Source organism: Phocoena sinus, chromosome 3 (genome assembly GCF_008692025.1).
Source record: "Phocoena sinus isolate mPhoSin1 chromosome 3, mPhoSin1.pri, whole genome shotgun sequence".
Taxonomy (NCBI): domain Eukaryota; kingdom Metazoa; phylum Chordata; class Mammalia; order Artiodactyla; family Phocoenidae; genus Phocoena; species Phocoena sinus.
This window is the reverse complement of record NC_045765.1, coordinates 14075903-14092084: the sequence shown is the minus strand read 5'-3', so window position 1 is coordinate 14092084 and position 16182 is coordinate 14075903. Positions and strand designations below refer to the sequence as shown.

The 16182-nt window shown below is 44.7% G+C and overlaps 1 protein-coding gene across 9 annotated transcripts in view; it reads right to left on the bottom strand.

Moving 5' to 3' along the window:
• Positions 1-6974: 6974 nt before the first annotated feature.
• The window catches only part of SLC1A6 (solute carrier family 1 member 6), a 52189-nt gene continuing 42981 nt past the window's right edge, over positions 6975-16182 (bottom strand). For 8 of the 9 annotated variants that reach the window (XM_032628859.1, XM_032628855.1, XM_032628857.1 and 5 more), the window contains 4 exons: positions 13919-14152; positions 12389-12583; positions 8375-8509; positions 7188-7532 (listed from right to left, as the gene is read on the bottom strand). In XM_032628859.1, coding sequence (XP_032484750.1) covers positions 7337-7532; positions 8375-8509; positions 12389-12583; positions 13919-14152 — 760 coding nt within the window. In that variant the 3' untranslated portion in view covers positions 7188-7336. Of the gene's footprint in view, positions 7533-8374; positions 8510-12388; positions 12584-13918; positions 14153-16182 lie in introns of all 9 variants that reach the window. The other variant, XM_032628864.1, reaches the window with a different exon arrangement.

The window sequence follows — 16182 nt, the reverse complement described above, 5'->3', positions numbered from 1 at the left end:
CATCTTATTTATGGTTTCTTTGCTGTGCAAAAGCTTTTAAGTTTCATTAAGTCCCATTTGTTTATTTTTATTTCTATTTCTCTAGGAGGTGGGTCAAAAAGGATCTTGCTGTGATTTATGCCATAGAGTGCTCTGCCTCTGTTTTCCTCTAAGAGTTTGATAGTGTCTGGCCTTACATTTAGGTCTTTAATCCATTTTGAGTCTATTTTTGTGTATGGTGTGAGGGAGTGTTCTAATTTCATTCCTTTACATGTAGCTGTCCAGTTTTCCCAGCACCACTTATTGAAGAGGCTGTCTTTTCTCCACTGTATATACTTGCCTCCTTTATCAACGATAAGGTGACCGTATGTGCGTGGGTTTACCTCTGGGCTTTCCATCCTATTCCATTGATCTATATTTCTGTTTTTGTGCCAGTACCATACTGTCTTGATTATTGTAGCTTTGTAGTATAGTCTGAAGTCAGGGAGTCTGATACCTCCAGCTCCATTTTTCTTTCTCAAGATTGCTTTGGCTATTCGGGGTCTTTTGTGTTTCCATAAGAAGTGTGAAATTTTTTGTTCTAGTTCTGTGATAAATGCCAGTAGCCGTTTGATAGGGATTGCATTGAATCTGTAGATTGCTTTGGGTAGTAGAGTCATTTTCACAATGTTGATTCTTCCAATCCAAGAACATGGTATATCTCTCCACCTGTTTGTATCATCTTTAATTTCTTTCCTCAGTGTCTTATAGTTTTCTGCATGCAGGTCTTTTGTCTCCTTAGGTAGGTTTATTCCTAAGTATTTTATTCTTTTTGTTGCAGTGGTAAATGGGAGTGTTTCCTTAATTTCTCTTTCAGGTTTTTCATTGTTAGTGTATAGGAATGCAAGAGATTTCTGTGCATTAATTTTGTATCCTGTTACTTTACCAAAATTCATTGACTAGCTCTAGTAGTTTTCTGGTAGCATCTTTAGGATTCTCTATGTATAGTATCATGTCATCTGCAAATAGTGACAGCTTTACTTCTTCTTTTCCGATTTGTATTCCTTTTATTTCCTTTTCTTCTCTGATTGCTGTGGCTAAAACTTCCAAAACTATGCTGAATAATAGTGGTGAGAGTGGGCAACCTTCTCTTGTTCCTGATCTTAGTGGGAATGGTTTCAGTTTTTCACCATTGAGGACAATGTTGGTTGTGGGTTTGTCATATATGGCCTTTATTATGTTGAGGTAAGTTTCCTCTATGCCTACTTTCTGGAGGGTTTTTATCATAAATGGGTGTTGAATTTTGTTGAAAGATTTTTCTGAATCTATTGAGATGATCATATGGTTTTCCTCCTTCAGTTTGTTAATATGGTGTATCACATTGATTGATTTGCATATATTGAAGAATCCTTGCATTCCTGGAATAAACCCCACTTGATCATGGTGTGAGGATCTTGCTCAAGGTCATACATGTGATGAAGGGAGGCTCAAACCCAGGGCTGCCTAAATCAGACCACTCTCAGGAAACTCTACTCAATATTCTGTAATGGGAAAAGAATCTTAAAAAGAGTGGATATCTGTATATAACAGATTCACTTTGCTGTACAGCAGAAACTAACACAACATTGTAAATCAACTGTATTCCAATAAAAATTAATTTTAAAAAAAGAGAAAAAAATCAGACCACTCTCTTAAGCACAGTATTATGTTGTCTCTAGTTAAACCTTATTTTAATAATAGCTCAATTTCCAAGGAAACAGGAACCCTCTAATATAAAAACTCTTATTTCTGGAAGTCAGCTCCCCCACCAGGAAATATTCTGTCTCTGAGGCTGTAGGCTCGGAAATAATTCAAACCCTAGAATAAGATTTATTAAGATTCCCCTAGTATTTTAATCTGACCTCCTTTCATTGTGATCAGGGTGAGCACAGTATCATATATATATATTTACTTGTATATATTCCTTTAAAATTTTTATTTACATACTTTGATCTTTTATCATCTTAAGGTTTTCTATTCTTATTGGTTTTTTCTGGTTTTTTTTTTTAGTTGAAGTATAGTTGACTTACAATATTATATTAGTTTCAGGTGTACAGCATATGATTCAGTATTTTTGCAGATTACACTCCATTATAGATTATTATAAGGTAATGGATGTAATTCCCTGTGCTATACAGTATATCTTCATTGCTTACCTATTTTATACATAGTGCTTTGTATCTGTTAATCCCATACCCCTAATTTGTCCCTCCCCCCTTCCCTCTCCTCCTTGGTAACCACAGTTTCTCTTCTGTATCTGTGAGTCTTTTTCTATTTTGTGTACACATTCTTTTTTTTTCAGATTCCACATATAAGTGATATCATACAGAATATGTCTTTCTCTGACTTATTTCACTAAGCATAATACTCTGTAGGTCCATCCGTCTTGCTGTAAATAGCAGAATTGCATTCTTTTTATGGCTAAGTAATATCCCATTGCGTGTGTGTATACACACACACCAGTTTATATATATAAACTCCAGCGGCACCAGTTTACATTCCCACCAAGAGTGTACTAGAGTTCCCTTTTCTCTACATCCCTGCCAATATTTGTTATTTGTGGTCTTTCCATGATAGCCATTCTGACAGGTGTGAGGTGATACCTCATTGTGGTTTTGATTTCCCTTATCTCCAAGACAAGAAGCTCCTTTCCTCAGTCATTTATAAATCAGGGCTTGAGCTTTGTCACTTCAAGGTCTCAGCTGATCTAAGCAGAATGTGACTCCTCAAGGGGTCATAGAGGTACAGCAGCTTTGGGGTCTCAGCCAGAAATACTCAGCCTTAGAAGGAACCCTCAGTTTCACTTTAGTCATAGATATGAGGTCAAATAAACTTGAACCCTATACTCTAGGACAGGGATCAGAGCCCTGCCCTTCCCTCTCCTAACGCTACTAAAATAGCTCCATTACCCCAAAGACAATATTCCTTAGAACTGTGCTGTCCAATACAATATGGTAGCTGTTGGTCACATATGGCTGTATAAAATAATGAAAAATAAATAAAAACTTTAAAAATTCAGTGTCTCAGTCATACTAGCTACATATCAAGTGCTCAATAAGCTATGCATGGCTAGTCCACCATAGTGGACAATATAGATAGAGAACATTTCACAGAGTTCTGTCCGAGAGTATGACTGTAGAAGGATGCTGCCTTTTCTTTATAACACTCTACAGGGATGACCCGTCAAGGCGATCAGGTATGTTGCTAGCAAATTTCTCCTATTCCTGTTTTAAAATGCAATTGGCTACATATGGTAGAAACCAGACTACATGGCCTAACCAAAAAAAGCTTTTTTCCTCCTTAAACATGAATTCTAGAGCTAAGCAGTTCTAGGCTGGCCCTCAAGTACTCAGGATCCTTCTACTTTTCTGCTCTACCACCTTTAGTATGGGGGTTTCACCCTCATGATCACAAAATAGCTTCTGCCCTTCCAGCCATTGAAACTGCATTCCAGGAAGGTAGGATGGAGAAGCATAATATACAAGATATCCCATCAACATTTTCCATTTTAGTGCATTCTGTCTGGCTTCAAAATTTCACATCTGCATCTTTTGCCTGAAGAATTTCTCTAGTCTTCCCTATCCATGTGCACAGAGAATTAATGCCCCAGGAATCACTCCTTAACCAAAGACTGACAGGAGCTGCTGTATAACTCATTTGCTTATTGGGTGAGATAAGTCTGAAGAACATATATTACACTGGCTCCCGTCATTCCCCAGCAGGAATCCCAGTTGACCATATTGGTAACTGGCTTGATAAACATACCCTTTATGGCTGTTTTCCCTTGCCTGACTCACAACTCCACTGCCTGGGACCACTAAAATCTTTGTCTTAAATAGACTGAGCTACATTTCCTGAGCCATACAATGGCTTGATTGGCAGCCCCACAAAAGATATGCCTACCCAGAACCTGTGAATGTGACCTTATTTAGAAAAAGTGTCTTCACCAATTTCAGTTAGTTAAGGATCTTGAGATGACATAATTATTGGTTACTTAGGTGTGTCCTAAATCCAATGACAAGTGTTCTTATAAGATACAGAAGAGGAGAAGACACAAAGAAGAGAAAACCCTATGATGTAAAGGCAGAAATTGGAGTGATGTGGCCACAAGCCAAGGAACTCCTGGAGCCACCAGAAGCTGGAAGAGGCAAAGAAGTATCCTCCCCTAAAGCCTTTACAGGGCATGCACCCCTACTGATACCTTGACTTTGGACTTTTGGCCTCCTGAACTGTAAGAAAATTAATTTCTGTTCTTATAAGCCACCCACATTGTGGTAATATGTAATAGCAGCCACAGGAAACTAATACAGACGATAAGGAAGATTCTTGGAATATTTGGAGGGTTACAAGAAGCAGTTGTCATTTGTGGAAATACACACACACACACACACACACACACACACACATACTACTGAAGATCTATTGATTTGCCTCACTGACATGAAGCAACAGATGGAGTTGCAACTGTTCTACATTCTGCTAGATCCTCTTTGAATCTCTCTGCCCCTTGGGCCAAGTGTGTGTGTTTATCTCCATAACAAAGGGCTCTGGGTTCTGCAGAAAACCCTCATCACTGAGGTCAGAAGCAACACAGTTGGTCACAGGCTTTATTCCATCCTCATGAGTTTCCATCTCTTGCTTGCAGCTTCCAGCCTGCCTTTGATCACACCCCACGTTACATCCATCTTCTCTTTTCAGGATAAACCCAGAAAGCAGGTCACATATTTTACAACAGAAAACTTCTGTGGTCACAGATAAATTTATCTTGTTCTGGCTGGCATGAAGGATTGAAAGAATGAAAAGATTATCTAATCCAATCCACAATTCCCCTCAAAAAATGATCTATATTTCTCTTGTCCCAGGGGATAAAATCAAATCCAAGCCACAATCCCCCCCAACAAAAAAGTGATCTATGTTTCCCTTGCTCCTGTATTCTTTAAAACCCAGACTTATAAAGAAAATAGAGCTGGAGCAGGTTCCAAGGATTGGAGGAGATAAGTCATGCATCCCTTGATGGTATGTCACACCTTGTGTGACGGCCTGAGTTGTGTCCCCCCAAAATTCATATGTTGAAGTCCTAACTCCCCATACCTTGGAATGTGACTGTATTTGGAGAGAGGGTCTTTAAAGAGGTAGTTAAGTTAAAATGAGTTCATTCAGGTGGGCCCTACTCCAATTTGACTGGTGTCCTGATAAGAAGAGGAGATTAGGACACAGACACACACACGGAGAAGACCATGTGAAGACACAGTGAGAAGACGGTCATCTATAAGCCAAGGAGAGGGGTCTCAGAAGAAACTAACCTGCCTGGCACCTTGATCTCAGACTTCCAACCTCCAAAACAAAAATAAATTTCTGTTGTTTGAGCCACCCAGTCTGTGGTACTTTGTCATGTTAGCCCTAGAAAACTAATATACCCTGCTTCCAGAGGAGCCCTCTGGGGACACAGAACACTGACCATGGGGTGGGTGGGGCTAGAAGCTGAAATTCTGGTTTGAGACTGGGATCTCAAAAAAAGTTACCCATGGTCAAATGTAGAGTAGGATGTTTTGTAAGTGGAGGAGCCTTTTGCCTTTTCATGGACTATTTCCAAACTTTGACCATAATTGTCTCCATGGTGACTGAAAATACATTAAAGATTTCTGGAGCTCTTCTCCCAAGTTCTCTCAATTGCTTATGCTCAAGGGTTCTCTTAGGATCCTAAGGAATGGAGGATGGAGCATCTCAAAACATACCCATGCTTTAATTTCCCTGCCCTCTTTGGGAGAGGTAGGTGCTCAAATGAAGCTTAATTTGATTTAGAAAAGATTAATGTCATGTTTCTTGGACAAAAGGATCATGGAGTTGAGTTATATCTATAGCAGCTAGAATCATGTTACCTTATGTTTACTTGTGTTTTCCCCACATCTTTAGTAAGGTCTCATGTAATGTCCTACTTGGTTCATTAGGCTGTAAGAAAATAGTGCTAAAAGTCCAACGTCCACCCTTGTGGAGTAAGGAGACACAGAGCCCCCTGAGACCAGCATGGTGATGTCCAGGCCAATTAGTCCCAGAAGTCAAGAGTCAGGGCTACAAGTCCCAATTACTCATCCCCATGGGAGCTGCTTCCCCTATTCCCACCCATAGGGTGTATGAGGTAAAGGGTTAACTCAGAGGATAAAGGGTGCTCAAAGCCTGCACATCCCAAATAAAGGACTGGCCCTAGACCGCCTCCTGAAAGATGATCTCTAAGCCCCTGGATATCCTGCCTGATAAAAGTGTCTTTGTTTACCTGAGGCCTTAATCCATGCCAGGTAGTCTGTGTTGACAGTGTAGCTGATGATGAATGCCTGTTTTTGTTTACCTGGGACCCTAGCAATGCTGTATTAGTTTGACCTCTGGGGGGACTAAAGAGTGAGTTGTGGGGCTTCCCTGGTGGCGCAGTGGTTGAGAGTCCGCCTGCCGATGCAGGGGACACAGGTTCGTGCCCCGGTCCGGGAAGATCCCACATGCCGTGGAGCGGCTGGGCCCGTGAGCCATGGCCGCTGAGCCTGCGCATCCAGAGCCTGTGCTCCGCAACGGGAGAGGCCACAACAGTGAGAGGCCCACGTACCGCAAAAAAAAAAAAGAGTGAGTTGTGAAGGTCAGTAGGAACTCCATGCCTACATGACAGACCCTGATAAAATCTCTGGACACCAAGGCTCCGGTGGGCTTCCACGGTTGGCAGTATTTCATATGTGTTGTCACACATAATTGCTGGGAGAAATAAGTGCTGTCCATGCAATGCCACTGGGACACGACAACTGGAAGCTCGCACCTGGTCTCTCCTGGCCCCTGCCCCCTGCACCTTTTGCCTTTGCTGATTTTAACCTCTGTCCTTTCACTGCAATAAACCATAAATGTGAGCATCAGAGCTTTTTCGAGTTCTGTGAGTCCTTCCGGCAAATCATCAAACCCGAAGGTGGTCATAGGGACTCCCGACACAGAGGCCATGGATATTGTTTTATTAGGAGAAATAGTAGTTTTCCTTTACCCTTCTCGAGTTCCACCAGTCCTTGAGAAAATGAGGAACATGAGCTGATCGCTCACCTTGTGGAACCTGAAGCTCCCCTTAGCCCCAATCCCAGGGAAAACATCTCCTCCCCTGCCTTGCCCATCACCCTCCCACAAATTCTCAGCATATGCCCAGAGAGAAACAGAGCCCTTAGACATCTTTCATCCCTGCTCTTTTATCTCAGTTTCCCCCCAGACGCGCTGGAAAGAACATGTGTGTTCAGTGCACAGTCACTCATGCAGCGGTCTTCCCCAGGAACCCCCTCCCCAACCCCTTCCCTCCTCTAGGCGGCAGAGCTGGGGGCTCTCACATGGCACTCTCGTTGCCTCCCCGTCCCCTGGACGCCCCCTTCTCTTGTGCCATGAGAGACTTGTAGGGCTTCCCCAGGCTGGGGAGGGTGAGTTCAGCTTCCTGCAGCTCCAGCTCCCGCTGAGACAAATGCTCAATGACTGCTGCTCCAATAGAGTCCCCCAGCACATTGGTCACGGTGCGAAGTCGATCACTGGAGGGGGCGGGGGCGGTGGGGAGGGAGAGACAAGCCACCGTTAATCAAGGTTTGAAGAGCTCCACAGAGAAGAGGGTGCAGCAGCCAGGAGCTCCTTGTGCCTAAAAGTTGGGGTTCACATTCCAGTCTAACACAGGGTGGACCGAGCTCTGATATGCTCACGTTTGTTATTAGCAAGGCAAGTCTTTTTTTTAAAAAAATGTAAACGTCTGATACAGAAAAGTAGGGGTTACGAGCTGAACAGCATACAGGATGAGGAAGGTAACCATTGTGAGTAAACAAGGCCAGACTGAAGACCAACTAAATGAGACTCAGATCCAGGGGACAGCTCCCAAGTGGGGACAAAAGTCCAGATTTTTATATGTAAACCTCCTATTTTTAAAAGTTGAGGGAATTCCCTGGCGGTCCAGTGGTTAGGACTCGGCGCTTTTACTGCCACAGGTGCAGGTTCAATCCCTGGTCAGGGAACTATGATCCCTCGCGCCACACAGCGTGGCCCAAAATAAATAATTAAAGTTGAGAATTTTTTTTTAAATTTGCAAGCCAGCTCTGCCCCCAAGGATCACCTTTTTGGTGACTTCTACATTAAACAGGTACAGCAGGGCTTTTCTGGATAATGGGTAAAGACCCCATTGCTTACCTCCTCCCTGCCCTACTTCCCAAGGTTAACTCTATAGAATTTGGGATCCACATGGCTTGGGATATTCCCCCAGGCCACCTTTTCATTCTAAAATCCTAGAACTCTGTCCTTGCTGGAATAAGAGCCCATGTGTTGGGAGTGCTGCAGGGAGAGTGGTGGGTTCGAGGACAGATAGCACCAGAGTCTGAAGAGCACTTACAGGAACCAGTCCACAGCTATGATGAGCGTGATATCTTCAGTGGGCAGGCCGACCGAGGTTAGCACAATGACCATGGTGACCAGACCTGCCTGGGGGATGCCAGCAGCCCCAATGCTGGCTGCTGTAGCCGTGATACTGCATGTGGAGAGAGAACACAGCGAGGCAGGAGGAGGGAAGGGAGAGATGAGGCAGTGTCAGAAGAGACACAAAAGAAGGGAAGGGGTCAGTTTCCCAGGGCATCTTAAATCAAATTCCCAAAAATAAAGAGCAAATCCAAAGCAACTTTCATTGAATGCCACTGCAGTTATGTTCCCTCCTCCTTTGTTGGGATCTGGTTAGACGTCCACCCAATGATAGAGGTTTTAAACAATTCATATTGCAGATGCAAGAGTAAGGATTTAACCAGTTGCTTCTGGGGACTGGAAGAGGGCAGAAGAATCAACTGGGCAGCAGCCGTAAAGCAGAAGCTTGAGTTCCCCATGTGCACATATGTTAGAAGTAGGTAGGTCAGTATAGACAGGTCCAGCTGCCAGGAACAGAACTCCGGAAGGTGGGCCAAATTTAGAGTCAAAAGAAGAAATTGTCTATGGTGCTGAGTGAATTTTAAAAATTAGACATTTACACATATAAGGTTTTGGAAAACTAAAAGGTAAAACACATAGAAAGTGAAAGAGATGGTGATCCACCATCAAGTAGAGGGTCAGACTGGATCACAAGTAGGCTAGATTTTAGCTCCTGCATCAATTCAGATGTCTAGCATGGTGTGCTAAGAAGAATTATAAGACCACTGGGCTTGCCAGGAAAGGTGTTAGGGCCCTGAGGTTGACGCCCGCCCCCCTCCCTGGTGGCTTCTGAAGTCCTTTCCCAAATTCTATAGTCGTGAACATAGAGCTACTCAAGATGCTTAACACAGACGATATCTCTTACAGAACAGTGATTGAGCAAACATTTGGGCTCACGAACAGGGAATGGACTTTGGGGTCCAGCAGGTTTTATTCATCAGCTGTACACCCTGGGACATAAACTCAGAGCCTATATTCCCTCATCTATAGAATGGTAGACATATACCTACCTTGAGGGGTTATTATGAGCAGTAAAATAGAACAATGCTTTGAGAGTAGGGCCCCAAGAAGGGTCATTATTACTAATATCCTAAGTGAGAGAGAATATCTCTTCTGAGTGCTGGCCCTGGCGTAAACAGTGATCTGTGCATGCCCTTGGGAGGCAGGCACCATGCTCTCAATGGAATGGTAAGATCCAGCTAATTCCACCTGGATCAAATAATCCAACTCGAACTTTGTTTAGATTCAGTCCAAACTAGGAATCCCTAACCATCCAATCACAATCTTCCACTAAATTCTGAAGCAATTACCTGATGGGTCTCAAGCTGGCCACTGCCACCAAGCTCTTCACATAGATTAGAAGCTAGAAGTGATGCTCAGTTCCCTGATCCATTTAAGAACACCCCTCAAGAGTCCTTACCCTTTTTGATGACTTCTCTACTCCCCAGAATGTGAAAGTTCCCGTGAAAAGTGCTCACTGCAATGTTTGGGACCCTAAGCTAGACAAACAAACAAACCAAAACGTGTTCCTTTGAAATTATCTTCATGTCATCTTCACTGCATCCTTGGTTTCCCCTAGAAAAGGCTTCTCATACCACAGCCTTCTATTGTAAAGGCAAGGAAGATTGTTTGAAGAAAGACTCAGGGGCCTCAGAGGTATAAGACTCAAAGATCTCTGGGTTGTGTGGTAACAAGGTAGCTGGGACCTCCTCTACCCATAGTAGAAGGGACTTCACATGGGCTCAACATCTCACAGGACCTCCAGATGCTATGAGCCATAGTGCCCAGATTTAAGCTGTATCCCTGAATGTCCCTAAGCCATTGGGACCCAAGTTCAGCCTGTTTTCCTTATCTGCAGAGTGGTCTCTCAGAACCCCTATAAAAAGAGAGAGCACTCCGTCCTGCTGCTGACCCCAGTTACCAGTATTTCCAGCCAAGGCAGCTTGGTACTACACTGCATGACATTGTGGTACCTGCCTTTATTCACAATCCCTATGTAGCCAAGAGGGGCAGAGAGCTGTTAGGGAGGGTAGGATGCTCCATTAAAGAGCATGGGCACTGGAGTCCAGTTTCCCTGAGGTCATTAGTATTCTAGGTCTAAGGTCTTTATTTTTATAATATGTGAGAGACATCAGAATGCCTTCATATGCTATAGAGAAAGGTCAAGTAGAGGCAGTGGAGTTGAAAATGCAAGTAAGCAATGGAGTAGCTGACAGAGTGAGAAGATAGGAGGGATGAGATTTGGGGAATTGTAGAGGAATGAGTTTTGAATAGAGCAACAGATCCATGTTTAAACTGAGATCAGGGGAAAGAAAGCATGGATGGATGCATACCACAATAAATTTGAGTTGTGGGGGCAGAAAGTTGGGTCCATTCACACCCAGCAACCTCAACGACACCCCTGAGGTATAAGGAAATATGATCTTTTACGCGGAAGAAAATTGGAGAACGGAACTGGAAGATAAATAGAGTGAAGATTTGGAATGAGGGATGGATAATGGTGCCACCACATAACTGGGTAGTTATCTACCCTGGGCACAGTAGTATCACCTGGGCGGTTTTCACAAACATACCAACGCCTATACCCTACCCCCACCATAGCAAAGTCAGAGCCTCAGGGAGTAGGTGGTCTTGGGCAATGCTAATGAGTAGCCAAGACTTTGAATCACTGATATAAAGGGATTTCTGAGTGGAAATACACTTAGCTGGTAAGTTAATGCGTCGTCTTGTAGCGGTCACTGCAGTAATCACCACAGTGCGTAGATTTTTCTCTAGCTGGGTTCAGACACCTTGACATAGGAACAGATAAAGTGGTTGATTGAATCCCCAATGTTGAGGATTTGGAAAGACTAAGGGGTAAGGATATCAAAGACGCTCTCAAGAAAATGAAAGAATGAAGCACCACACTCTCTGGTCCGGAAGCTCACGGTTCCACGTGTGGTCCCTAGACCAGCAGCATCAGCATCACCTCTGAACTTGATGGAAATGCAGAATCACAAGCCCCAACCTCGAGCTACTGAATCAGAGTCTGCTTTTGAACAAGACCCCCAAGTGATTAGTACGCACAGAAAAGTTTGAGAGGCGCTGAACTGAAACACACAGAGGGAAAGTGAAACCATAATGGAGGGAATGAGAGGAGTTGAAGAAGCAAGACTTTTCATGGAATTAAAGAAAATATGTAGGGGAAGTAAAGTGAGAGGATGGAGAGATCGGACACTGTGGCCATGATGCACATACTCGAGATGTCAGAGCAGGCTAAGCAGGGGCAAAGTCCAGGACATGGCCCCAAGAGTAGGTGGCTGGAATTCCAAAGGTCAGCAAACTTTGAAAAGAAGATGATGGAAGAGTCACCTGTTTGGATGTTGAAATTGTTTAGGAAGAGGCTAAGAAAATGGAAAGAAAAAGATAGCTATACAGCATCAGCTGAGTTACATAACCCTTCTCTGGATTCCCAAAACTCTTACGTTACCCATAATAAGGAGATAATCTTTTTTATAATTTGGCAAGGGCAGTAATGGAACTATGCATAGGACATCATGAGATGTCATTCAAAGAGCCCACGCCTGTAAAATACTTAATGCTGTGTATGGCACATAGCAAGTGTTTTATAAATGTTGGCCATCATCATCATCTCCATTATCACCATCACCACCCTTATCACCCCCATCGCTATCATCACCACTATCCCCTCCGTAATCTACATCATCCTCACCAACACCGTCATCATCGTCATCCTCATCATCAGTGTGTCTTTTTCCTTCATTAGACTGGATCTTCCCTGAGTTCAGGAACCATGTCTTATTTTTTCCTGCGTCCCTCAACACATCCCCCTTCCAACATCCAAAGGCTCCCTTTACTTCTTGCTGTGACTCCCTCCCCTCCAACACCCCCAGCCAAGCTCATGACTTCTCAGGTCTCAGCTGTTGGCAGGTCCCACCCAAGGCCAACTCACCTGATAGTTGTGATCTGACCCAGGTTGAGTTCGTAGTTGTTGACTTGAGCGATGAAGATGGCGGCCAGGGCCTCGTAGAGGGCAGTGCCATCCATGTTGACGGTGGCCCCCACCGGCAGCACAAACCTGGTGATGCGGCGGTCCACACCCAGGCCCTCCTCCAGACAGCGGAAGGTGATGGGCAGTGTCGCAGAGCTGGGAGAGAGAACCCCAAGGGCTGAGAATAAGTGGTGGCGATGGGCCAAGGGAGGGCTCCCCCGAGAACACTGGAAGGCGAAGTGGGAGCTAGAGCAAGGGGAAGACGGCAGGTGTCTGACATTTCAGAGGCCGATGACTGTGCGTGGGGGAGGGGAACTCCTCATGACACAGAGAGCAAACAGCAGTGGGGTCCCCCAGGCTGAAGGTCTCTTGACCCACCTAAAACCAATAGCTGAGGGCTACTTACTAGACACTAGTTCGTGTCACCAGTTCGCTCTAACTATCCACTCCCAGAAAGGAGGCAAAGGGCCTTCTGAGCTCCCACACCTCAGGGCTAAGAGAGAGGTATTACAGAAGACTCCTATTCCCCACTTCCCATGTTTATTCAGGGAGTGACCTCAGCTACACTAACCTTCTAGGTCTCTCTCTCCCCGCTTGGGATCAGCTGGTCCATGAAACATGCGCTCTGTCTGGTCAGCTCTATATCATGCAGTGAGAATCCTGGACCCACAAAGGGGATCTTTGGGTGTCCATGCCTGTGGCAACCGGGTGAGTTTAATTCTGGGGTACAATGGCACCAATCCTCCTTGGCCACAGATCAAAAGGCACAACATTCTCCAACAGGTGTTACAAGCAATAAAAATGATACTTTTCTTCCATCTGGTTGGCTCTAGTGATACATCTCAGATTGTTTTGAATTTGATTGATGGTGGAGAGGGGAGCTCTTTATGAAACCCCTGAAACCATAAAAGAGAAGGAAGCCAAGGGAGCTCCCAGAGGCCATCTCAAGGGGAGATGAGACCCTATGAGGTAGAAAATGACTGAGATCATGACCCTTGGTCCTAACCTCAAAATTTGCAGCTGGTTCTCCCTCCATATTAAATAGAGAAACAGGGACTTCCCTGGTGGTCCAGTGGCTAGGATTCCATGCTCCCGATGCAGGGGGCCTGGGTTCGATCCCTAGCCAGGGAACTGAATCCCACATGCCGCAACTAAAAAGATCCCGCTTGCTACAACGACGATCCCACACACGGCAACGAAGATCCTACATGCTACAGCTAAGATCCAGCGCAGCCAAATAAATAGATATTTTAAAAATAAAGAAATAAATAGAGAAACAGAAAAGGAGGGAAAGGGGTTAGGAGAGCCAGCCCAGGACAAAGATCAGTGCCCAGGTGTCGAGCCACCTGGAGACCTTCAAGAGCACCTGACATTACTATACAACCCAGATGAGGTTCTGTAGTGGCAGAGAGGGCAGGACTCCTAAGAGAGCCTGTGAAAGGCAAAGAGTGAACCTAGGAAGGGTACCAGTGGTGAGGAGCAAGGCCATACCTGGAAGACGTGCCCATGGCAGTGATGAGGGCCTGCAGTATTCCCCCAATGAAGGGGAAAGGATTCCGATGGGTGATGAGGAAGTAGATGAGAGGCAGGATGCCACCGGCATGAAGGAACAAACCCACGATGACAGTCAGGGTGTACATGCCCAGCTGACCCCCAAGGACAGCCATGTCTTCCATCTCTAGGATCTTGCCAGCAATCAGGAACAGGATGCCCACAGGTGCATACCTGGGCCAAGCCAGACACCTGTCAGGCCTCCCTCATGACCTCCCCTACAAGCCTGGAGCCAGCATCCCCCAGGCTTTGCCAACATAGACCCTGGAGCCAGGCAACACACACCATACAGCAGCCCACTCCACTCCAACCTTCCCCACACAATAACAAATGGGGCTGGGTCCCACAAATAAATCCCACCTTTTCTTCCTGATTACCCACAGCTCGCCCACAGAGAGCAGAAGAGTTCCTACAACTCCAACATATACATTCTTATAAGGTCTCTCCTTCACCCACCCCCCAATTCAAGTCCCCCCAAATAATCACAGTCCTCAGGGTTTTTTCCCTAGACATTGCCCAGACACTCCCTATCTCTGGCCTTCTAACTTCCCTTATTCACTTCCCCCAACTCTTTGCTCTACATCTGTAACCTGTATGCCCCTATTCTCTTTCCTTTAAGTACATATTCTCACTCATTCACCAGCCCTAAGTTATTTCACCTGGATTTCCCACAGACATCTTAAACAACCTGTCTTAAATATTATACGATATTGCTTATATGTGGAATCTAAAAAAAAATTGTACAAATGAACCTATTTACAAAGCAGAAATTGAGTCACAGCTGTAGAAAACAAACTTACGGATACCAAGGGGGAAAGGTGGGGGAGGGATAAATTGGGAGATTGGGATTGACATATACACACTACTATATATAAAATAGATAACTAATAAGAACCTACTGTATAGCACAGGGAACTCTATTCAATATTCTATAATGACCTATACGGAATAAACTCTGAAGAAGAGTGGATATATGTATGTATATATAACTGACTCACTTTGCTGTAGAGCAGAAGCTAACACAACATTGTAAATCAACTACACTCCAATAAAAAGTTAATTATAAACAGCCTGTCTTATTAAATTATCTGTTCGTTCACTCAACAAATATCCATTGAGCACCTACTATGTTCCAGTCACGTGGTCCCTGCCCTCATGGTGCTTACATCCTAATGGGGGAACTATGCAATACACAGAGAAATATGTCATTAAAAACTTCAGGTAGGGCTTCCCTGGTGGCGCAGTGGTTGAGAGTCTGCCTGCCAAGGCAGGGGACACGGGTTTGTGCCCCAGTCTGGGAAGATCCCACATGCCGCATAGTGGCTGGGCCCGTGAGCCATGGCCGCTGAGCCTGCGCGTCTGGAGCCTGTGCTCCGCAACAGGAGAGGCCGCCAAAACAGTGAGAGGCCCGTGTACCGCAAAAAACAAAACAAAACAAAAAACTTCAGGTGGTGATAACTACAAAAGAGAATCAGTGAGTGGGGCTGTAAAAATGAGTGGTCAGGGAGGGCTTCTCTGAAGAGGTGACATTTATGCTGATACCTGAATGATGAAAAGGAACCATGCATATTTGAGGGGAAAGCATTGCAGGCACAGTTCAAAGACCGTGAGATGGATGTGAGCTAGAAGTACTGGAGGAACAGAAAGAAGACCAGTATAGCTGGAGCAGTGAGTGAAAAGAAGAGTAGAGAAGACAGATGAAGCAAGTTCATAGGGGGTTCACCTGTTTTCCACTCAAAACAGCCCATTGCTTAGTTTTGTGAGTTTCTGCCAGTGATGCCATAATTCACCCATCACCAGACTTCCTTTGTTATTTCTGTCTCTTTAGAAATTGAAGTCCACACTTGGTCATTGTCATGGGGGATGTATGAGGAGGTGAGGACCGCTTGGGGAGGTGGTGCAACAGCTTAGGTCAGAAATGGTGAGACCCAAGCTGAGGTTGTGGGAATGAGGATACAGGGGACTCCTCCAGCCACATCTGTATTCCCCAAGCTGGGCTCGAGGTTAGCCCTGGTGGGTGGTTGCTGACTTGTCTCCAACTCCAGATCTACCTCTGTGAATAACCTGTTAACTCCTTTCTCAAATTCCTCACCTCCATCCTTCCTTTCTCACACTCTGCAAAATTCCTCAACTCTGGATCAATTGCACATGACTTCTTTCCTCCTATACTCGGCTACCTGGCACATATGGATATTTTCCCAAAC